The following is a 23,053-nucleotide window of genomic DNA, read 5'->3' on the forward strand; positions in this document are numbered from 1 at the left end:
TCCCCAACGAGCCTGGAGTGTTTAAAATACGCTTCCAGCATACACATTGTCTTGCTTACGTGTGTACTATCGTGAGCAGTACGAATGGGAACGCCTGCAGGAGCGCCTGCCAGACAGCCTCAAAGCCAACTCCCAGCGGCACGCGGCGGCCATCGTCGAAAACAAAACGGAAACACACGGGTTAACTGGTGGCACATACTACACCGGCATATCTAGAATGCAAGGAGCCTCTCATGAACAGTTGGCTGTGATAACGCCTCTCGATATCGGATATTGAAATTCTCGAATACTACGTGCCAAAGCCACGCCAAGACTAATGCACGCCGTAGTGGTGGACTCTGAAGAAACCCACATGGTCACAATTATTCCAGAGTGTGCCCAATGCACATGGTACGAGCGTTCTTGCAGCCAGCCCTCTTCAGAATGCGGCCGCCCTGGCCAGGATGGAACCCGTGACCTCGAGCTCAACAATGCAACACCTTTTTCCTGGGGTTTTACGTGCCAAAACCAGTTCAGATTATGAGGCACGCCGTAGTGGAGGGCTCCGGATTAATTTTGACCATCTAGGGTTCTTTAAAGTGAACTACAACGCAAGCACACAGACGTTCTCGCATTTCTCCTCCATCGAAATGCCGGGATTCGATCCCGCGACCTCATGCTCAGCACCGCAACGCCTTAGCTGACTGAGCCACCGCGGCGGGTAACAGCGCAACGCCGTAATCTGGGCTATGACGGTGAGTGGATATCGGAATGGCTGATAATTACGATGCGAATGTGAGCGTAGGTGTAAACGAGGGCGGGTTGATCGTGCACGTCAAAGTCACTTGCACGAACTCGCGTGTGGGAACCGCTAACATTCGCCAAATTCTGTATAGCAAACTCCAAAATTGATGTCGCGTGTTCACACAGCCGCCCCGGAGGCCAAGCAGTGCGTCCTAAATCCAGTAGCCAGGTTGGAGCATCGAAGTCTTTAACCCACGGTGCGCAGGCAGAACGCACTAGACAGCAAGCTATGTAGACGTATGTACAGTGCTCAGCGATTGAAACGCGATACTCGAAGTGCGTATCTGCCGGCACTTTCTGCGCCACAGCTGAGCGTTGGGATCAAGCTGATTGAGGTACATATATGACAGCGAGAGCCTTTGTGACACATTGTGACTGCATTTGGTTTCTCGGCGATCACTTAGCGCTCTACGGTAGAGCAAAAAAGCGTCGGCCGCAATGCGGTCCGAGTATCGCGTTTCAATCGCTGAGCACTGTATACAGATAAAATCACTTGTCTACATCGGTCGAATGGCTAGCTGCAGACTGCACCAGCGCCCATGGCTGCTACCTCGCGGTAGCTTCTAGGTTCAACACACGTTTCTCTTGCAGCCCACTGGAAGCTGCATTCGGAATGGTCATGCCTGGTTTCATTGCGGCATCGGCCTTAGTTTTTTTTTTTTTTTTTTTTTTTTTTTTTTTTTTTTTTTTTTTTTTACAGCGTAAGCTGTTATGGGCTCATTCCAATAGCCGTTTCGGTTCGCGATGGTGTCCGCCGCCACTGCCGCCGCCGCTGACGACGGCGAACGTGACCGCTACCGCTGGAAATACAAAAAAGGACCCGGCTTCCGCCAGGATCGAACCCGAGCACGCGGCGTGGGAGCCAGATACGCTACCACTGAGCCACGCAAGCGCTTGCGATCGGGCGCCGGAAAAATGCCCTTTAAAGCAGGCGCAGACGATTCGAGCCTTCGCCAGTATGGTGGCGCCATCTAGTTGAAGCGCCTGCAAAGGCATCGTGCGCAGGCGCAGATGACGAGATGCCATTCAGACGAGGCGCGCAATAAAAAAAAACGCGATCCCCAGCCTCTGCCAGTATGGTGGCGCCATCTAGTTAAGATGCCTGCAAACTCGGCGTGCCCGACATGTAAGTTGCAGTTGTGAGGCTTGGTCGGGCTCAGCAGACTGCTGTGCAGAGAGCATTACAAGCCGCAGGTCGCCGTCGACGCCGGGCGGACACTTCAAATCGTCCTCGTCAAAACGAGGCGAACAGACTGCCGCGAAGACCCTGTTGTGCGGGTGCCCAAATTGGAGGTACTCTTGAGCCGCTCCACTCGCAATTAAAGAAGCAGAACGAAGAGGTCGCTCCGCATATATCATGACGGATTCAGATGCCGCCTGTCGGTTATATCTTAGAGGCACACTTCCCAGGTGCGTCACCGATATCCTGGGCCCCACGCTGACTGAGGACCATGTGGTCGTCTGGTGCCCAGGGCGCACAGGCCTGGAAGGCAACGAGGAGGCCGACTGCGTAGCTCGCGGACTTGCTGGCCGAGCCGCAGAAGACTCTTCGAGGCCCCTCACAAACCACCATGAAGATCGCATCACGAGCAGGAAGATTTTGGAGGACCAACGCCTGACCAGACGGAAATACGCTCCTCCACATCCCAAGTGAAGCAGCCAACAAGCCAGGGACTGGCGCCGCCTTCAAACCAACACTTACTCGCACATATCAAGGTTGCACGCAATGTTTCTAGAGGTATACACAACCAGTGTATGCCCCTGGTGCAACGACCACCCAGCCACACTGACACACATTACATACATACCAGTGTACGGAACGCCCAGCCGAGGCAGTATCCTGGCTGGTGAGCTCATCACAGACACTCGCAACGTGGTCTTGGGAGGCACGGCTTTCCGAGCTGCCACTGGGAAGCCAACTGGCGACCCTGGACCAGGTCCGGCGAGCCGCCGCTACCAGTGGGGCTCTACAAGAGGGCTCCACCCGAGTTTAACCACAGCACTCTTCGTACAATAAAGTTCATTCATTCATTCATTCATTCATTCATTCATTCATTCCACCAGCTTACGCTGTGACTGTGCTGCGTGTGCCGCGCAGGCCTGCTACTTTGAAAGTTCTTGCAGCAAAAAAAAAGAAAATCTGAAACAGGCTCCATCAATAACTGCATGAACGCGACAATCCGAAAGGTTAACTAACGCTCGTGCCGTTGAAATCGTGCACCATGATTTCCAGGAAAGTAGGAACCCTTTAATAATATCATAAAATCACTTACTGAACCCAAATATAGCGGTGGTGTTGCTGCCTTTCTTGATTCCGTCTCAAAAATCACTATTCGCCAACCCCTAGTTATTTGTGAAAGCCGTCATTGTGCTTAAGTCGATATAACTTCATACCAAGCGGTGACGTATGCGTTTGCAGCTGGAACTTACAATCTGATTCTCTGAACGTTCTGAGCGAGCAATAAGAGATTACCCCCCCCCCCCCGCCCAGCAATTAGTACCAAATAGGAATTCGAAATAAAAATAAAACGTTTGATAATGATTAGGTATGAAAGGAAGCAGAGCTTGAAAAGGGCTCTGATCTAGCTTCATAGTTCTGTTGCGCTGTGGCAGAAACAGTGGTTACGAGGTTAGCAGAAAAAAAGGAGCACATGACAAGTGAAGCACAAAAGTGTTACGCTTCGCTTGTCGCGTGTTCTTTGTTTGCCACTAACCTCGTGTCTCACTGTGCCTGCCACAGCGCAACACAAACAGGAATTATTTGTTATTTTTGTTAATCTGCTTGTTCATAAATGTGTTGCTATTTTTCGTCAACTTAGCAGGAAATTAAACGTCAGTGCAACTAAAGGTTGACGTAGAAGAGCTCGGTGATGCACCTTGCCATCACAAGTCGGCTGTGGTGTCCATCTGCTGGTCACGGCACCACAAGTTCAATTCACTCCAGGTGTTCGATGTTGAGATTCGGGGTAGCGTTTGGGCCGGTGATCCTTCAGCCATAGGGATGAGTACGTTCGGTGAGTGGAAGCGAATGAAAAGGGGTTTATTCTACATATTTACAGTGGCTCCAAATATGGGAGCCCACTCCATGGAGGAGCACTTTGAATGTCTCAGCTCACTACATGTCTGAGCACATATTAGAACACGTCAGAACACACCACTCTGAACCAAATATGTTTGCTTATAAGGCAGTCGTCTTCCCTAGTTCCTTACACAAGGGAATTCGATGGCTTTGATGTGGCCAATCAGAGGGGTCGTATTGTCTACAGAACTCCGCCTCTGATGTCCAACCTTCGAAGCAAGGACGAGGCAATCTGGAAACGGGATTCACACTCCTTCCGCGAAAATCGTCGACTTGTTTTCTTGCTCTCCGTGACAGTCATCTTGCCAGGGTCGTGAGAGTGACCTTCACGCTGATCCCCGCTTCCACGAAGGAGAGCGGTTGTGGTCGCTTCTCTAAGTGAGCTTCTTTGTCATCGCGTCACAGCCGGTGTCGGGCCGCGTCGCCAGGTAGGCGGCCGCTGATGAAGGGAGTGGCATCGGGGGAAGCACCCAAAGGATGCGCACTGCCGATTTGGGGCACTTGTTGCCCGTCACCGCCGGCGTCGGGCACTGTCGCCGTCTGGGCGACGCTAATGAAAGGCATTGACTCGATGGAAACAACCAAAGAATGCGTCCTGCCGATTCGGGACGCAACATCGGAGACAATGTATCTTGAAATGCTCTTAGCGTGAGCCTATGGAATCCGGCGTATCATCGAGATGTTTGGCTGTCCTCCAGCATGTTAGCATTGTGCTAGGCGCAGAGAGGCCGTTCCGAATTACTTATGCCTCCCTACCCACACATTTTCTTTTTTTTTTTTTTTTGACGCCGGCAGCCATCAGCCAACGACACTCGCTTCAAGTCCCAGCATCATGTCATACATACCGAGTGTCCCAGCTTTAAGGAAAAAATGTTAATAAGAACGCAGTGCTTCATACGATTAAAAGACCAACGATGCTAGGTCATCAGATGTCTGTCTAGAGAACACCGTCGGTCCTATAATGGAATCTTGCAAAGTATTTTCATGTCCTCTCTTTTTTTTTTTTTTACAGCTTGGCTAAAGTTACCTGGGACACCCTATATACCTACATGGAAGCCAAGTTTTCCATGTACGAATATTTGCCGCAGTGGTTATGGCCATCGGCTGCTGGGCACGAGGTCGCGATTTCGACTCCAGGAGTCAGGACGCATGAATCGCAAGCAAAATAGCTCCTGTACCGTGGTTTGGGTATTTGTTAAAAATCCTAGGTGGTTAAAATTAATCCGTAGCGCTCAAATACGTCATCTATAATAGCCACTGTGTTGATTTTAGACGTTATAGGTCGCAAATAACCTTCTATAGATAAAACTCCCATATGCGTCTTTTCGCAGAACTCACTAGAATGATGTAGGTTTGAAAAAAAGCATTCGAGTATATTTATATATATATATATATATATATATATATATATATATATATATATATATAGCTGGTTGTACTGTTCTTGGCTGACGAACTATACAGACGAACCAGGGCAATTAAAGTAATTTTTTTATTGTATGATGTGGTGCGCATTAAACGGAAATTGACAGAATAAATGCGCAGGCCGCTGCATGTACTTAGGTGAATGGTAGCTACAAGGTAAACATAATAAATATTTTGTTTAAATGTTTTCCACCGCTGGACCGCTATTCATCAGGGCTTCCAATACAATAGAGAAGGAGCCCGGAAGGGAGGCAGAAAGACAGCAACTTGTGGAAAGGAACACGCCAGGTTGCAAGAGCATGACGCTCACCTTGTAGCATCACTCAAATATACAGTATATTATAGCACCACCACATATACTTCAGTGATGCATATATATATATATATATATATATATATATATATATATATATATATATATATATATATACACCTTCGTTCAACATCGTTAGTCCGTTCGACATTTTAGTCGACTTTCCTAATTCCTTCAAACCTTTCTTAAAAGCTCGCTACGCGAGTAGCTGAAATTTTCAATTTAACCTAAATAAGTTCAAAGAAAAGGCAACTTCTCCGCACACATAATCTCAACACTACGGACGACCTGATGCTTTACGACTCGCAAGCGGAGGACTGTTTCCTTGGTGCTTGTAGCAATGCCAGATTCCGTGTCATTAATTTAAAGTCACGTCAGTATAACAAAACTACCGAAGAAAATGTTGCTAAAGAGGTGGGTTAGCCAACAGAACATCCAACTTGCCGACCTACGATGGGGAATGGATACCTTCGGGACATAAACACCTCTCTCTTTAAACATGAAACAGGGAAAGGTGGACACATGCGCCCGCAAAAAAAGCATGGCGCACCATCGTCAGCGGTCAAGGAAGATTAGAGGACCGTTTGTCATAAAGTACTGCCTCAAGGATTGCAAGAATTCACTCCGAAGTCCATTGAAGCACAAGTCTTGTCAAGACAACGAGGCAAGGTACATCCGTGATGGTGGTGCGCGATCAGTAGTGAGCACGCAGCGCTTTTGCCGCCATTGCTGTTCGCTTGCAGGCCGACGCCTCAATCCTGGAGGTACGCATGCTCGCCACATAGAATGATGGTTTCGTTCGAACGAGCGCTGCTCAGTCGGGGCTGACGCTCACTGCCGAGGCAGCCGAGATGACAGACAGCGAGCGTGCCCGTCCTGCGGATGGCCGCTGCGACGAGGTTTGCTGCTGCTGCTGCGACGGCACGCAGCTGCAGCACGTGTTCTGGCCGTGCACGAACGCCTCGCCGTCCTCGAGTGTCTCGGGCAGCCGCTGGTGCAGGGTCTCTGGCATCGGGAACGTGAGCAGCGCCAGCAGGAAGGACATGGCGCCCATCAGCAGCAGCGGGATGGGACGGCCGTACATGGCCTGCGGGGATGCAAAAGGCAGAATGTAGGTGCGCCGCAGGTGCCACAGGCGCCACTTTCGGGTGCAAGCAGTGTCAGCGAAGGGGGGTGTACAAGGAGGCTTGAAGCCTCGAAGTCTGCAATGAAGCTGGTTGTCGCCGCTACCGCTGTTTTTTTTCTATTGTTCTATTGTTTGTTGGTGATGTTACCTGATCGTGGTGAAACTTGGCAGCTAGAAATTGGTTATTTATCGTAATTTCGTCAAAGACTAGATGCCGACCTTGTCAAAACGTTCGAAGCTCAACAAGGTGAGAACGGCTGTGCCTTTAGGTCTCCTGAGCCTCGTGGCGTCGAAACCTCCATGGACGTTTGGCCTACTTGGCCCAACGACAACTCTGGTCACGCACGCGGTAGCTTGGATACTTTGGCAAAGGTTACATGCACGCATTCGTGTAATTCTAAGATTCCCACAGATTCATACCATGAGGCGGGGCTATATGCTTCCGTAAGTTCAATCAACAAAATAGAATAAAGAAGCATAGACAAGAGTCAAGCCTTGAAAGGCAACATTTAGGACAGCAAAAAGTGCTGATTTCTTGTTTTCCTAAAAACGAAGCATGTAATCGCTGGGCTGACAACAACGGGTGGTTACGTTCTGTGGATTGGTGGATAGGCATTGCAGAGCGCTTCGCGTGCATAAGACGTAGACTTACCAGCTGAGTGACCTGTGAACTGAGAAACTTTCCAACGGAGCCAAAGGCCTGGCGCAAGGAGAGTGCCTGCGAGCGCGCTGCCGTTGGGTAAACCTCAGCCGCGTACAGGTAACCCACGTTGTAGGCCATGGTCAAAGCCACTCGCGCCAGCATGAACACCGCTGTGCCTAACGCCAGGCTCTCTGCGATGGAACACACAATGTGAAAGCGAACGTCAATGATTTTATTTTGTTTAAGATCACTCCGTTTTCCCGCATCGGCTGCCCCACCAAATTTTGATAAACACGCTTAGATCATCCTCATAAGAAAGACAAACGGGTTGCAAGCTAGCGGGCTATAAACACACCACGAAACAAATCCCTCGTGGGCCGGTTTTATAACGATTCAGCTAATTTTCCATAATTTTCGCCATTCGTAATCGGCTCAGTCGCCGCCTCCCCGCCGTTGACACCAGGATCGTCTACTCGGCGTGATGTAGGGTAAGAAAATAGTTGAAAATTATATGAATCTTTACAAAACACGGCCCCTGGCCACCCTCGGGGTCAATACACCGACGATATCCAGGGATTTTCATACCTTTCGGTACCCCAACGGAACACACGTAGGCCACTGCAGCGGCTGTGTAGGCAGTCATCATCGTAGGCCTGCGTCCCCAGCGGTCGGCCAGAGGAAGCGCCGTACCCGTGGCCACGATGTCCACCAAGTTTACCGCCGTGGTCATCACGAATGGACTGTGACTCGCGTTCGCTGCGTACAGCTGACCGGCCGTGTACACCAGACAAGCTAGGGTCCTGCACGCGGACGCGTGGTTAGTAGCGAAAAATGCAATTACCAAGAGTAGTGTAAAGAGGAGGAGCCGAATTCACAAAGTGCTCCGGTCGTGAGCAGTGTTTATCGTCGACTCGCGGCTTTGTATATACGGGCCCTGAATCACGCGCGCAGCAGATGACACAGTGTAGAATGACAGAAATAAAAGAAGATCCACGAATATCAATCACCCTGGCCGCGAAGCATACAATGGAAGGAACGGGCTGAGTATAACGACAGAACACGACATCAACTACGAGGCCTTCCTCGTAAACTAGCTATAAATCGAAACGCTTACTCAAACGACTGCAGGATTCCATAATGTATCAACCGTCATTACTATCACTGCATGCGCTACTACACGTCGTGGAGATAAACGGCGGTTTGAGGTGTTCAAGAAGATGAAGACATTACTGTATATCAACATTATCGAACAATGAATATCTCAAGTTGGAGCCAACGTTTTGACAATGAATGTCAACGTTTCCACAGGCTTTGTCAAATTCGAGGCTTCATGCTGAGACGTCCTTGTTTGACTACTGTTGATCTCTTCAATTATGTGACATATTTGCAACGCCAGCCACCATCATGCCTATTTCATATTTTTTCTATCTCTAGCACTGCTATATGTACCACATATCACCTTAGTCTTTCGTTTGTAACATAAAACAATCCATCTGCGTGCGTGACTTCGCATGTAGCATTCAGTAACGCCACAGGGTGCTTTACGCCAGAATAGACTTACAACGGGAAACCTTACAGGGCCGTTCATTTTCAGCACTTTCTTCAGTAAACTTGGAATAATTTTTCCCCTTTTGACATTCCACGCCTCACCTAGGTGTCTACCTTCTGTAGGCTGTACTACCTCTTGTTAATTGCTTGTGGACGTTTGTAATACAATTTTAGTTTTCTCTTTTCACTTTCGAGTAATAGGCTCACAATCCCGTGGTGTTAACACCTCGTGATATAACGCATGTCAATAAAAAAGCACTGAAGTATCACGCGTTGGTGATACAGCAGCAAAAAAACAAAAAAAAACTATTTTGTATCGCCTCTTCTAAGACCCCCCGAATGCTTGGAATGCGCTAACAAATACATGGTTAACGAAAAAGAAAAGCGCATGAGTTTCGACAGGGGGAATGGCCAGGGCCTATCGTCAGTTATCAGCTGTAAAGCTTCCCTTCATCAAGACAAGCAGTGTTGTTATTTTCAAGGCATTATTTGCATTTTAGGGCATGTACAATGTATACAGTCAAAACTCAAGCGGCATATGAATTTGCTAAACGACAATCAATCTGTGCTTTCAGACATCAAACGCATGTGACCATGATGTAGCAGGACATAGTGGTCCTGAAGAACTACGTTTTAGAAAGACGAAAAAAAATTAAGAAGCCAATATTTTTGTATATATTTTTCGCCAGGCTACAAGAGTTCGGGTGATTTCTTTCTTACCACACTACGAGTGACAGCACAAAATTTTTCCGAAGGTTTGGAGTCTTGAGCATGTCTATGGGTGATGCCTTCGTCTTGTGGAGCTCGTTTGGAGGAGGGAACTGCAAGAAGTAAGGAGATACGATGAGCACACCGACGAACTTCATATGCTCGAAGTATTCTCGTATTTTGCAGGAATCGTGGAATATGTATGTTCTAATTTCAGCATCTTCAATGACGCGCGTCCGCAGCTAAGGACATGCTAAGGGAAGCACAATTTACCAAATGCTACTTCAAGCAAATCATAAGAAAAGCATGCAAATTAGCTTTGCCTTGTGAAATTCAGTTATTTTCTCCTGCCGCTGCTATCAGTTGTAACGCATTTCTCCTATCAGCCATTCCGCTTGTTCTTGTGTTTCTCCCGCTTCGCCCTATCGTCTCCTTCATCGCCAATAAAGGAATACTACTTGGCCACCATCTAATACTTATAATATTTCTCGCTCAGAGTCGGTGACAGCCCGTTTCTGCATCTGTAACTTTATTCGGCTCGGAGGCTTGTACTTCACGAGCATTTCGCAACTTTCTGTCGCAAAAGAGAGAGATAAACCGCAGCATAATGCGATGTCTTTTGATTACTGTTCACCAATAGCCTATATTGAGAAATAAGTGTCTTCAAAACAGTTTTCGATGCTGCATCTGATTAAAACGACTTAGAACTCTGTTTAAAATAGAAGTCGGTTTAGAACTCGGTTTAGGACATAATTATAACTGTCACCTGTACGCCATGTTTCCTCCTGAACATGACGAGAAACAAGTTGCGGCGTGGGTGATGGTTGTGACACTACTCGTACAGGACACCAAAACATTGTGGCGGTGTCGTCAAAACAACAGCCCTTCACGCGTGATACGATTCCAGCAATTAGGGCTATCGTCATCGCTGCATGCACTTGCTGATTCGGCAATAAACTGTCTTTTTTCCTCTCTCCTTCTCTCTATCTCTCTCTTTCTGTGAGACATGGACGCGCAACGTGGACAAGACCTCGCCTATGGGTCTTGGCATACCTGGCATTTCTGCATGAAGTCGTCGGACAGTTTTTTGCCGTTGATCTTAGCGATGGTGAACAGGATCTTCTTGGAACGCTGCTCTTTCCCCCTAGACACCAGCCATCGTAACGACTCCGGGACAAACCTGCGAGTATTGAGACAACACATGGTCCAGCCTACTTAAGTGAATCATTTCAAAATATGCCTTTCGCAGAATTTTACGGAAGTTATGCGTGGAAATAGCGCACGAATAACGCTGCGGACTCGTCCGACGTCGGGACACTAAAGAGAAACATTAGTTTAGACTGCTAAGGTGTACTTTAAAAAAATTATACTTTCGTTAATTCCGAGGTAAGACTTTGATTACTATAGAAGAGAAAATAAACACAGAACCTCCGTTTTTCTAAGTTGCGTGCTTATGCTCCAGCTCCTGTACGTCAGCGTGACGTTACAGATTTGAAATATCTCGTATTTTGTGCCGTTGTGGCACAGTATAAATTCCACAAAAAGTTAACTAACCCTAAGTAGGCGCCGTCATAATCCATAAAGTAGCTTCAAGGCGACGTCGGCACCCATCTTTCGTTCTTGCATCTTATCTGCATGGTTTGCCAAGCCTTTTCTCACAGCAAGTGTGGCTTTATTGGTATTGCATAAGCACAATTTCCTATAGTACATCACAGGCTATTTTTCTCTTTAGCGTCCCTTTAGCGTTCAAAAGCACTGCGTGTACATGGAAGATATGGCTGCGAATAAATGCGAATTAATTTCGATGGTTTGCTTTCGCCACTAAATGATTTGAGACGCTTGTACTCTCGTTTTTCTTTTCCTATCGGCCACTATGAAAAGGCGGCTCAAATCCGCTAAACTAAAGTTGGCACCTTGCATTTAGCGACTGTACACTTCTGTCACTAAGCGCTAGGCGGTGTAAATGATCCCACTCTAATAACGATATAGTGCTAGTAACTCATTTTGCTGGATTATAGCCAACTGCATGGTCCAGTACATAAGCTCAGTTTTCGGGTGTTCTCGTACTTTTAAATAAAGTAATTTTTTTCCTTTCGGATTCTATATCCGGCTTTCTTTTTTTTTTTTTTTTTTTTTTTTTTTGGGGGGGGGGGGGGGAACAGCAGAAGAGTGCAAAAAAAGTGATGCGTTAGCAGCTACATACATACATACATACATTCCTACATAGTTTTCTTGATACGTAAAAGAACAGAGTGCATATAGAAGGAGAATGGTTTGTGCGCGTGTATGATATAACCATACGCATATATTATAAAGACAAATTTAGGTGTTTTCATAATTAATAAATGCTGGAAACATAAACCAAAGCTGAATGCTAGCACTAACGTAACAAGCAAGCAAAACAGATGAATGTATATAAAGTAAAGGTGTTCTAATATTGAAATTGCCGGTTCAAATCGAATATTAATATTAGAGGAAAATTACCTCCAGATATCGAATCGAATATCACATATCTCATTTCTAAACACAGTGAAACAAGGTTTTCATGAAGTTGTCTTGCTCAAAAAAGAGGCTTATCGAGAATAAGTTGCAGGGCTTATTTACAGTCATATTTAAATGCAAGTAAGGCTGTTGGTAAATGGGCGTCGGTCAAATCTGGATGTTGTAAATGAAACAACGATTAATTTAATTTATCTAGGGCACCATGACAGTGAGAGCAACAACAAAAAAAACAAGAAAGGGAAGCGGGGAAGGTAACAGATGCACGTAGCGTTGAGTTTGTTGAAGAAAAGAAGTGGGATACTACACCACCACAAATTTCTTTTCCTAGATCAAGACAACCAATTAGCGCTTAGACTACTTAAATGACGTGTTCCTAATGAATGCGTTGGACTTATCGAGAGTTATCTGCCCCATACGTTAGCTCACTAACTGGTGGCCCTGTGAAGCGAACTCAGTTCTCCTGCAGCAAAGTCATTCGGAGATGTTCTCACTTCCATCTTTATCTCTCCTATGAGACTTCAATAAGTCTTGCTATCCGTTACATAGTCGAAAAAAAACGAATAGTTGGCAATTTAGAACAGCGAATTCCCTAATCGAATACGAATCGAGTAGCACAGACTATACGATTCGTATTCAAAATTTCAAATATTCACAAACGCCTAATATGATTGAATGCTTTGCTGAATCAGAGCCAATGATGAGCTACTGTTAGAATGAACTATATAACACAAGAAAACACAAAAATACACAATCGAAGGAGGGAAACATAAAAGCATCTGTATGCAAAAGAAGCGCAAGAGGAACTATAGTTTCAAATCAGAGTGCTTCACTTGGCATATTCCGTACCCGTACTTATTTGGTGGTTGCAAGAACTTTCGCAAATGGATTTTAATACGAGACAAGCCAATGATTGTCTGCATAAAACATCCCGGAAGCACTCTTTTTATACACTTAGGTTGCAGTCACACACTGACCAGGAAAACAAAGGAGCCGCCAGAGGGGGCACGGCGCAGACCAGGGTGAGGATCCTCCAATCGGCCAGGGCGTACGCCATCCAGGGAAAGGCGGCGCCCACGAGTGGGTACGAGAACTGGAACGCGCTTAGCACCATCATGCGACGTTCGGGAGCCACGTACTCAACCACTGAAAAATTGGAGGCTCAGTAAGGGTCTAGGTATGGAGTGGTCAGCACACGTGGGGGATTTATGACTATAGGGAGCTGTTTGAAGAGCAAATGTTCGAGTCGAGTAGAGTGGGGCGAATGTACGGAGTTCGTATATTCACAAAATTTCTCTTGCGTAAGTGCTGTCTGAGATTGAGCGTCTTCGCTAAGATATTTTCGTTATCATGCCCATCGACAGACGCACGAAAATGGCCAACGAGCAAACGTTCTTACGTAATAGAAGCTTTGTAAATTTAGGACTACGTTATGAATGCCGCTTCGAATAACGAACGTCTCCCCGTTTCTGGACAGACAAAAAATATGTAACGAGAGGGACAGCAGCACATATCACCAAAGCGAGGTAAAAACTCTGGCCAACGCCCCCTCGGGGACACGTTCCCCCCGTTTCAGTCAAGCAACAACTCTCCCATACGACGCGGGAATTTAGTGTCATCCATCATCTTGGCTACTGCCCCCAACGAGTGTCATCAAATCGTAATTTAGCTAGCCAAAACCCTTCCACGCGAATAAACACACATACACACAACAAACCTAAACGGCTGCTGATAAAGTTTCTCCCAACCCTGTTAACATCATGCAAGGAGACAAACAGTGCTCACCAAGGACGAAGGGCATGATGCTCACGGCGAGCACGAAAAGGCCCACGAACACGCGGCTCACCACGAAGTTCACGAAGCCCGCCGTGAAGTACGTGTACAGGCCGGCCGCGCCGCACATCACGTTCACGCCGATCATAACCGGGACCCGGCCGATCCTGTGTCACATACACGAACACACATACGGACAGTTCGCCCGCTCGCTCTGTCTTTCCATCGAATATTTACTTTTCATCTACAGCGCTAGTATATCCAGCCGGACTTGTTGATGCTTGTTCCAATTTATTTATTTATTTATTTATTTATTTATTTATTTATTTATTTATTTATTTATTTATTTATTTATTTATTTATTTATTTATTTATTTATTTATTTATTTATTTATTTATTTATTTATTTTACAACTGGCAGCTTTTACGCTGCGTCTTCGGGCTTCTGCTTTTTCACGTATAAAGCTCGAATCAAATTACCAGGTTTAACAACCTATGTATATAAGCGTAACGCAGATATTTAGCTAGCAACGCAGCCATACAACGAGAATCCCTTGGTTTCAAACATTTGCAGCAAAAAATAAATGAATAATAGAATGGTTCCCGTGCCACCAGAAAGGAGGCGATAAATAATCATCGGCATGTTCCGAACATGCGAATGCGATAGGGGCTTCGGACTTTAAAATATTTTTTACAGACCCGATATTTAAATTTTTTTAATGGAGTTACTACAGGCATATTAACACTGGTCCGAAAGCACGAATGCCTCCATCTCTTTGAAAGCGTACCTGTCGCTGATGTCACCACATATGAGCACGCCGACGGCTGTTGCAACCCAGAATGCTGTGTTGGATACGTATGCCTTCCATGCATTCTCGCACACCCAGTCCATCTGCGCCAGTGTTTAAAAACAATGCTGCGGTTAGGGGAAACAAAGGCATTCTTTTTTAACCTCCCGCGATACGAGTTGGCCTCCAAAGTTATTTTGCTATACAGGTTTCAGCGCAAATACGAAGACACACAAAGAAAGAAATTCTCACGAATCGTTGCAGCGTGAACGTTGACTACGAAGAGCCAACGCTCATGAGTCAAGTCCCAAAAAAGTTCTTACAACCACGATTTCCCCGTGAGAATTCCCCAAGATACCAAATGACGAAAAAATGGAATGCTTGCCATCCGCCTGTCTGAAATATAAATTAAAGTTTAAATGCATTTTCTTGAAACTTGACACTTCAAGGGAAGACAGAGACTAAAAGCATTCGCCTGACAGGAGTCACTGTTCCTCGAATCTACCAAGGAAACCCATACGCGTTACAAACGGGATACAGACTTGTATACCGCAGCAAGATGTGGCATCCTCACCTCTGAAACCACGCTGGGGTAGAAGTACGAAAAGTCATACTCCCATCCAAACTGGCACGGCACGATCGCGCGGACTCCAGCCACGGTCGACGCGTTTCCGAATCTCGGCGCTTCCACGGCGTCGAACCAGAGCGCCAGCGTGGAGTTGGCGTCGTACATGTGACACTGGCTGAACGCTCCGTCGGTCTCCCGCGGTAGCGCCAGGTCCAGCAACAGGCCCGCATCCTCGCCGGTCGCGTTACTCAGACCCTCGAGCGTCTCCAGCAGCCGCGGGTCCAGGCGACACCGGTGCGGCGGCACGAGCAGGCTGAAGATGTGCCCGAATAGAGGCAGCACGCGCAGCGGGGCCACAAACACGCACAGGTAGACGATGAGCAGCCACTGGAAACGGCCGAAGTCGCCCACTTCGCGGAGCGCCTCCTCAAGCAGCATGCCTGCCTTGCTTCCCGCGTACCTTCCGCCGCTGCCGCCTCTTCCACGTGAAGGTGGGTGTCACACCTTGCTCACTGCTTCTGGGGGAGGGAAAGCGACTCGTAAGTTAATGGCTTACGGAAGAAGAAACGAACTTTTCATAATGGTGACGCGGAACGTTGTTCATTAGGAAAGGCGGAAGAGAGACCACGAGGTCGCTGCAGTGATCCGTCCGCGAGGGAATCCATGCAGCGACGAGCAAAGCTGTCGAGTTTCCAGCTTGGGAACTTGCATTCAACCTATTTGTGTTCGTTTTTATAAACTACCGCACTATCCGAAGGAAATGACCGAGAAAAAATGTGCACTTAGAAGGCTGACAAGTGTGGCGGAACATCAAAAACAGTTGCACCCATGTTAACAAGCGCTTCGAGCGACATGGTAACTCGGGGAACGTTATAGGTGGCTCTATTGACGCAAAGAAAGGCGGGTCAAGCAGAGCGATATCGGTTCACTTAAAGGACTGAATGTTCAGCCTACCTTGAAGCGGAGATGAATGTGAAGAGGGGGTAGGGGAAGGGGGCAGCAAACTGGTAAGGATAAGGACAATCGCGTTGTTTGTCTAGTTACCGACGAACAAAAAAACAAAAAAACTTTAGCGAGTTATCAGGTAATGAGCAAAGGAGCTGCGCTCGTGAACTGTAAATACGTTCGGTTTCGATATTGTAATTATTCGCCCCTCTATGCACACAAAACGCACACCCGTCTTTGCACGTTTTGCACTTTTGAGAAAAATTGGCAGTTTAGCCCAAAGGCCAGAGCACTGACTGCAATAGCAAGGTATAGCGTTGCGTTTGAACTACTCGGACGTGTTCTAACTATACGCGGGTCTGACGAACTCGGGCGTGACGTCACATACGCGGGTGGCCAATATTTATGGTGCTCTTAAAAGCTTTAACTGACAGCTTTGTACTGACATCGCTTTAAGCTTTGTCAGGGTAAAGCTTAACGATGTCAGTACCAAGCATAAAGATGTCAATACAAAGCTTTAACTTAATCTGTGTACTGACATCATACAGGCCCCACTACGCTGCCTGTAAAGCGCCGCGCCAGTAAAAATGACGTCCCTTTCAAGCTTGAGCGCTGGTATTATTTTGCACATTCTATATTGAACGGTCTAAGAAGAACGATGATAAAAGCCATGCGCTGTGAATATTCTCTCTTATTTGTTTGCAGGCCACCATTCTCAAAATTCCGAGGAATAATTTGGTCATTAACGTAAGACCTGGTCTGAGCAACTTCGACGGTTGCATAATATAGCAATAAACCTTGCTTATACGGCATGCATAAACGTATAGCATACTAGCATGCGCGTTCGGCCTTGTTGCTATGACGTATACTTAAGAATGGTTAAGCGCATAAACGACGAAGACGTGAAGGAACGGACATTCCTCTTTCACGTGGTATGTTCTGCATAGGCCAGACGGGACGCTGTCTAAGTGACAGGTTAAGTTAACACAGCTATAATGTGAAGACAGCACATGATGGCTGGATGGCTCTACAATAAAGGTCTACATTAAGCACGTGTCGTTGTGTGCCGCTGTTTGAAAAGTGTTTTGTCATTCTTCGGCACCGAGATGATCTCACTAGGCTGATCACCGAAGTATCCTCAACAGCAAGCCTGAATGATAAGTGCGTCAGCGGGCCCTAGCTTCCTTTGTCAAAAAAAAAAAAAAAAAACTCCTTTTTTTTTTTTTTTTGAGATGTAGTGCGCACATGGCATTGTTGCTTCCGCTGCGATTGTAATATGTCCAGTGACCTAGCTGATGAACGATTGTGACACTCCCGCGTTCCTTTGTGTGTGTTCGTGTACGTGTGTTTCTTTTCTTTCTCTTTTTCACCCCCTCTCTTTCGCTGCGTGTGCTTTTCTCCTTTGTCTTCTGTCTCCCCTTTCCCAGTGCAAGGTATAGCAAGCTGGATATCTATCTTCCGATTAACCTCCTATACATTTGGCATCTCATTTATCTCTCTCTCTCTCTCTCTCTCCGAATATTTATAAATATGTTATCCAGCCCGGGCCCCTAAAGTACTTCGCACTTTAAAAAAAAAAAAAAGGAATGCCAAACAGATGTGTTTCTATACATTATATCAGTCGTGTTCTCCGTTGCAAAAGTTTATTTGCACTCCTATTGCATAGAAGAGCTTCCAATGTGGGACGCGTGCGACGCACAGTGCATTAAAATGTGGGACGCACTGCGTTGCTTGTGGACGTTCATTGCAGTACCAGACACTGAGTGAGATAAAACCCTAACTGCAGAATGCAGACAAGCTGCACGCAGCACATAACAAGCGGCTCGAAACCATCCGGTATCCGCCCTGCTGGTATTTATAACCGCGACCTACAAAAGTTACCGAGCGTTCCGATGGGCATCTGTGTGCATAGCGCAAATTAAAAAAAAAGAATTCTGTGGCGATTTAGTGGTAAATGCGACAAAAATGCGTCAGCATTACGTCGCAGCGAGTTAAGGTGCCGGCTTCACGATTTAGACCACGTTCACCACATTGGCAAAGTGCCAGGAGCTTACTCGACACACGTATATATATAGCGAATTAGGTTTTGAGGCTGAACCCGGTGAAAATATTATGAAAGAAATGTTCACACGCTTAACAACAACAACAAACAAAATTATTATTTTACTGACGTTCCGGCCGGTGGTCCGGCCTTCGTCGGAGTGACTGAGAATACACTTCCCTCACGTACCGCATCCCCTACGGCCACAGGGATGCTCCCGCTACTCACAACGAGGTTACAAAATTCTTCTACATGTCTAGAAGGGTCTTTCCACCCCCTCACCCCAAATTGAATCGGGCGCAAGCTTTTTTGCTTAGACTTTTACAGACCGGCACATGTCCGTGTCAGGCAGTTCTGCACGAAGTTTACCCAGAAGTTTATCGCGACGACGCCTGCCCGTCCTGCGGGCAGACCTCCACTCTAGCACACATGCTCTGGGAGTGCGGGTCGAGATACCCCAAGTTCAGCAAGGATGAGTGGGACTCGCTTCTGCGTAGCCCCGCTCTAGACAAGCAAATCCTGGCTGTCCGGCGTGCCCGCGACCGGGGGCCGGTGGGCTAGACCTGCCGGTCCCGACGTGGGACTAGCCGGGTGCGCGACGAGTTCGCGTCCTCGCCGGACCTCTAATAAAAGTTATTTCACTCACTCATTCACTCACTCACTCACTCACTCACTCACTCACTCACTCGCTCACTCACTCGCTCACTCACGTGGTTTATATATATATATATATATATATATATATATATATATTACCACGTGACCGGCTTCCCACATTTCCCACACATACATTTCTTTTGACACTCCTCATGCTAACGCATTAAAAGGCATCAGCCTTTGTCAAGTCTATTCTTCATTCATTTGCACTAGAAAGGGACACAGTCGTTAATGGAGTGTGATAAGAACGCATCACTAAAAAATAATGGCTGAGCCTTGTCTCTTGTCTCTGTGCAAAGGCAAAAATACATTTGTGCATGTGTGATGCAAGTGCATTCCGGTTTTTCAAAATACATTTGCACTCAGAAGCGTGTAAAAATTTTTTCTCTGCAAAAGGTGCGAGTAGATGAACGACCTAGAACCACGCGCACGTGTGCAGGGACCGCGAGGTAAGCACAGTATTTCATCGAAACCAACAAAATGCTTAACGCCAGAGAAAGTGTAAAGACCCGCAGACACTACGCTCTAAAATTTCATCCTTGAACGTCACACGAAGGGCTCTCATAATAAATATTCGGAGGCGCCCTGCGTGGTTGGGGATGATTTTCTCGACCGCGGACGCCAACGCCGACACCGACGCCGACGCCGGATTTTCTGCGACACGTGGCCCTTATCGCTATCGCGTTAGAACATTCGTCGGTGACGTGCAACAGCAGCGAGTGTGCACAACATTATGTGCAAGTCCAGTGAGATTGGGTATACTTATAGCTAAACGGATAGTTTCGGTTTCATCACATGAAGGGGATGTTTTCCATGATCATTGAGGAAGAATGCTAATAGCTGGTGTTTAAGTCCGAGCAGTCTAGACCCCGATTAGTTTCGTCAGCCAAGGCTCAAGAAAAGGGGGTTTGAACGTGGTTTTCGCTGGGGCGCAGGAGTTGACAGAAGTCTGCCTCCGCACACCCTCGCGCTTTGCTGATGAAACCTGTCGTCATTCCATCGAGCCCTACTTATCTCGTGCCCTTATCAGACAGCTTCGCGCTCTTATGGGACAATGTCGCAGCGGTGACTGCGACTTCGTTATTACTATCGGGGTCAATGTCAGCGCGAAACTCCCGCCGTACTTCGAAGGCTAAACTGCACCTTCCAAGGGCGAGGGCAATGCCGCGGCCTTAATTACCATTTTAAGCTTTTAATGGGCTTCTTCTAATGGGCGAAGAACACTAAATAGCTAAAGGAAAAACATTAAGTGATACCGCGCGCAAATGGGCACTCTAGTGACGAAACATTCAGGAAAATACACTGTTTGCTGGCGTATTCAACGGGGAAGTAATTAACGCACAGGGTTAATTGAAAACTGTGAGCCGATTATGTCCGATGGATTTGGCAGTCGACGCATCCCTTTTATACGAGTTAGTTTTTGACGCTGGCTTCACTTGAGGAAATTGTTCTTCTTATGCATCCCACTGGACCAGAATTGCGGAACTTGGCTCGACGGGAAAAATGACCCGCAATTTCTAATGTTTAGTCCAAGTAGGTGTCAGTGGGACATGCCTAGTTCGTAAACTATCTTTCAGCACGGGATGAAATGCTTACACTTGATTGCTTACGTGCTAACGCTTACATACTTCGGTACATATAAGCCCATGGCACTCTCCATCAATGCAGCTTCAAGCCCTCCACTTATTGTTTGATCACATTGAATCAATCGGCTCCCTTTCAAAACTTTAGCTGTCATTCCGACTCTAATGTACATCATATGAAAATCCAGCAGTGAAATCAATATGGTAAGGAGTACTCAATCAGTCAACCAAGATTATTTTTCCTTTAGCAGGAGGGACCTGCACCAAAAGCCGTAATGGCTTAACTAAAGGTCCCGACTTCCTTTTACAATTCAAGAATGAAATCAAGAAATCAAGTCGTCTATGTGTGCGTCTTTTTTTTTTTTTTTTTTTTTTACAGCAAAGCAGTATATGGCTGGATTCCAGCGGAAAGATGTCCGTAGACCAAAAACGTGGGCTGATCCCGAAGATCGTGCCGTATACCGGGCCGACTCGCGGCGCAGGTGAAGCAGGCTTCAAGCATTCCGCCAACTTGCAAAAGTAAGTTTAATATCTTGGGTATAAATACAACCCGTATCAAATATTAAGCTGATAAGAGCAGATACTACACTTTGACCAGCATCGGCCATGTCTACGTTTGAACCATACACGTGTACGCCATCCCGCATATTCAAACTACTGCCTACCAATCTGAGTGTCTTCCGTCTCCTGCCGCCATGCTCTACGTAGGCTCCTTTCCTCAGTTCTGCTCTGACTGTGAAATGGGTAGGCCGCGTGTTGTACGGTCTAAGGAAGAGCAGCGTGCCTACCAGGAACGACGGCAGGAACAGAAAAGGGAATGGGAGCGGCGGAAGGAGACCACCGACGATGAGCGGGCCGCGGATGCCAAGCGTAAGCGTGCTGCCCGCCAGGACCGCGAGGCAGAAAGAAATGCGAACCGTCCATGGAGCCTCGATTCCGCAAACTTGGAACGTTTCACCGGAGCAACGGTCAATCACCACATACACAGCTTCGCTGGTCATCCATCTTCACAGAGTGGAATGGCACTGATTCTTTTTTTTTTTTAAGCGAAGCTTTCCTTCCTTACCTCCTCATCACCGTAAGTTGTACAGTACTTAATTTACCGCTTCACTGTAAAGTTTCGCTCGACGGATTCCAACACATATGCCTGGGACCTACGTAATTTTTTTTCAGCTTCTTCTGCCCCTCTTCGTTTAGGATCTCTCTCTCTCTCTCCCTCTCTAGCAGAGTATCATGTAGTTGAATACTTCTGCGCCTGCAAGCCTTCCTGCTTTTAAATAATGATCTCTCTCTCTCTCTCTCTTACACACTTGATTGGAGCCACGGAAAAGCCGTTCTCACTCGTATACAATATGCTATATGCCACTATCCTGAGTGCACCAAAGACGTATGTTTGTTTTCAGCCCATAAGGAGACTTAGTGACACGTATTGCACATAGAAGCAGCTGTACTCCCCACAGTACTCACGTACTTGCAGTTCCAGCGCGTCCTAGGACAACGTCGTCCTGACTCGTGTCCAAGGAGTGCAATGTCTCTTACTCGACGAGGGGCACCCGTCACACAATTCGCTTATCGCGGCCTCTTTATTAGGTTTACTGCTCTTTTAGGGCAATTTCGCCATTAGGCGGATGCTCGTGGCGCTGCGATGTCATGGAGGATTTTTGTTTTGTTCTCTGTTTATTTCTTGCACACTAGGACGTCGTCGCACGTGCGTGGTCATAGTTGCAACACAACAATAAAAACGCGCGAGGTCTCGTGTGCCGAAAGCTCAGGAAATATTCGCGCCCCAATGTCAGTCCTCTCTACAATACATGAAACAAAACGCGTGTCTCGAAGGTACGGAAGGTCAAATTGTTCTTGTACACAAGCAACAGAGGTGGCCTCACAAGCGCTGACTCTTTCTGGTGGCACACTCAAGCGACTTCGCAATCATTCAGGTTAGGAAGAGGAATACATAGCCTTGCGAGCGACGCGTCTAAGATGCTACAGGAAATACGAGAGCAAGCAACGGGCGTGCCCCGTTCTACTGTATCCATACGTATACATATGACACCAAATGTTGCTCACCGCAGTCTGGCGTGTGCGTTTTTGGAGGCAGGTGGTTGGAAGAGCCACTTAGCTCTACCCGAATTTTTTTTATAGCGCGTTCTATTCACCGTATAGGTTTCTCTAGCGAGGTATTTTAAGTGGTAGACAAACAGTACCTTCCATACAGTAAAGCTCCTTTCAGAGACGTAACCGCAGAAGGGCGAGTCACCCCGGGCACGTGCCCCCCCCCCCCCCTCAAAAAAAAAAAGAAAGAGAAAAAAAGTTCTGTGTAACCTCGCATAAAATACCTTGCACAACTCCCGCCTGCCCACTCCCCTCCAAAAAAAAATCATGCGTATGTGTCAAATTATCCACTGAGCGAAATACAGCTCCACTAACCTGAAACCTGGGGAAGTGCGAAGCATGCAGTGATGCACCGCTAATGGTCTCATACTGCCTTAAGCAATGGCTCATAACCCCGTAAACGCGGCCTCCACATTACGACGACAGAAGAGAAGTGAAATTCTACGCTGGAATGATGAGCGG

The 23,053-nt window shown here is 47.0% G+C and overlaps 1 protein-coding gene and 1 non-coding gene across 4 annotated transcripts; both read right to left on the reverse strand.

The window, feature by feature from the left end:
- Positions 1–5,330: 5,330 nt before the first annotated feature.
- LOC119456200 (solute carrier family 22 member 6) lies at positions 5,331–22,090 on the reverse strand. 3 transcript variants are annotated; one of them, XM_049669598.1, is made up of 10 exons: positions 21,947–22,090; positions 15,260–15,768; positions 14,686–14,789; positions 13,910–14,064; positions 13,102–13,270; positions 10,679–10,805; positions 9,638–9,738; positions 7,955–8,169; positions 7,379–7,560; positions 5,331–6,687 (listed from the first exon to the last, which is right to left on the reverse strand). In XM_049669598.1, exons 2-10 carry the CDS (start codon positions 15,689–15,691, stop codon positions 6,415–6,417), a joined length of 1,758 nt encoding a protein of 585 aa, XP_049525555.1. In that variant the 5' UTR covers positions 15,692–15,768; positions 21,947–22,090; the 3' UTR covers positions 5,331–6,414. The 3 variants fall into 3 exon arrangements, with proteins under 3 accessions (XP_049525555.1, XP_037573756.1, XP_037573757.1); XM_037717828.2 differs by having other exon boundaries at positions 15,260–15,771; XM_037717829.2 differs by having other exon boundaries at positions 15,260–15,771; positions 21,951–22,089.
- LOC119457190 (U2 spliceosomal RNA) lies at positions 20,906–21,089 on the reverse strand. The gene has a single exon (XR_005193186.1). It is a non-coding gene; the product is annotated as a U2 spliceosomal RNA (small nuclear RNA).
- Positions 22,091–23,053: the final 963 nt, after the last annotated feature.

The sequence above is a fragment of the Dermacentor silvarum genome, chromosome 6, assembly GCF_013339745.2.
Source record: "Dermacentor silvarum isolate Dsil-2018 chromosome 6, BIME_Dsil_1.4, whole genome shotgun sequence".
NCBI lineage: Eukaryota > Metazoa > Arthropoda > Arachnida > Ixodida > Ixodidae > Dermacentor > Dermacentor silvarum.

Bases quoted from the DNA above. Each gene is read 5' to 3' on its own strand.
- LOC119456200 (XM_049669598.1), bottom strand. From the start codon at position 15,691: ATGCTGCTTGAGGAGGCGCTCCGCGAAGTGGGCGACTTCGGCCGTTTC. The intron at 13,271-13,909 runs GTGAGCACTGTT...CCAATTTTTCAG, and splicing joins CATCATGCCCTTCGTCCTTG to TGGTTGAGTACGTGGCTCCC. The intron at 7,561-7,954 runs GTATGAAAATCC...GTTCCATCGCAG, and splicing joins TTCCGTTGGGGTACCGAAAG to AGAGCCTGGCGTTAGGCACA.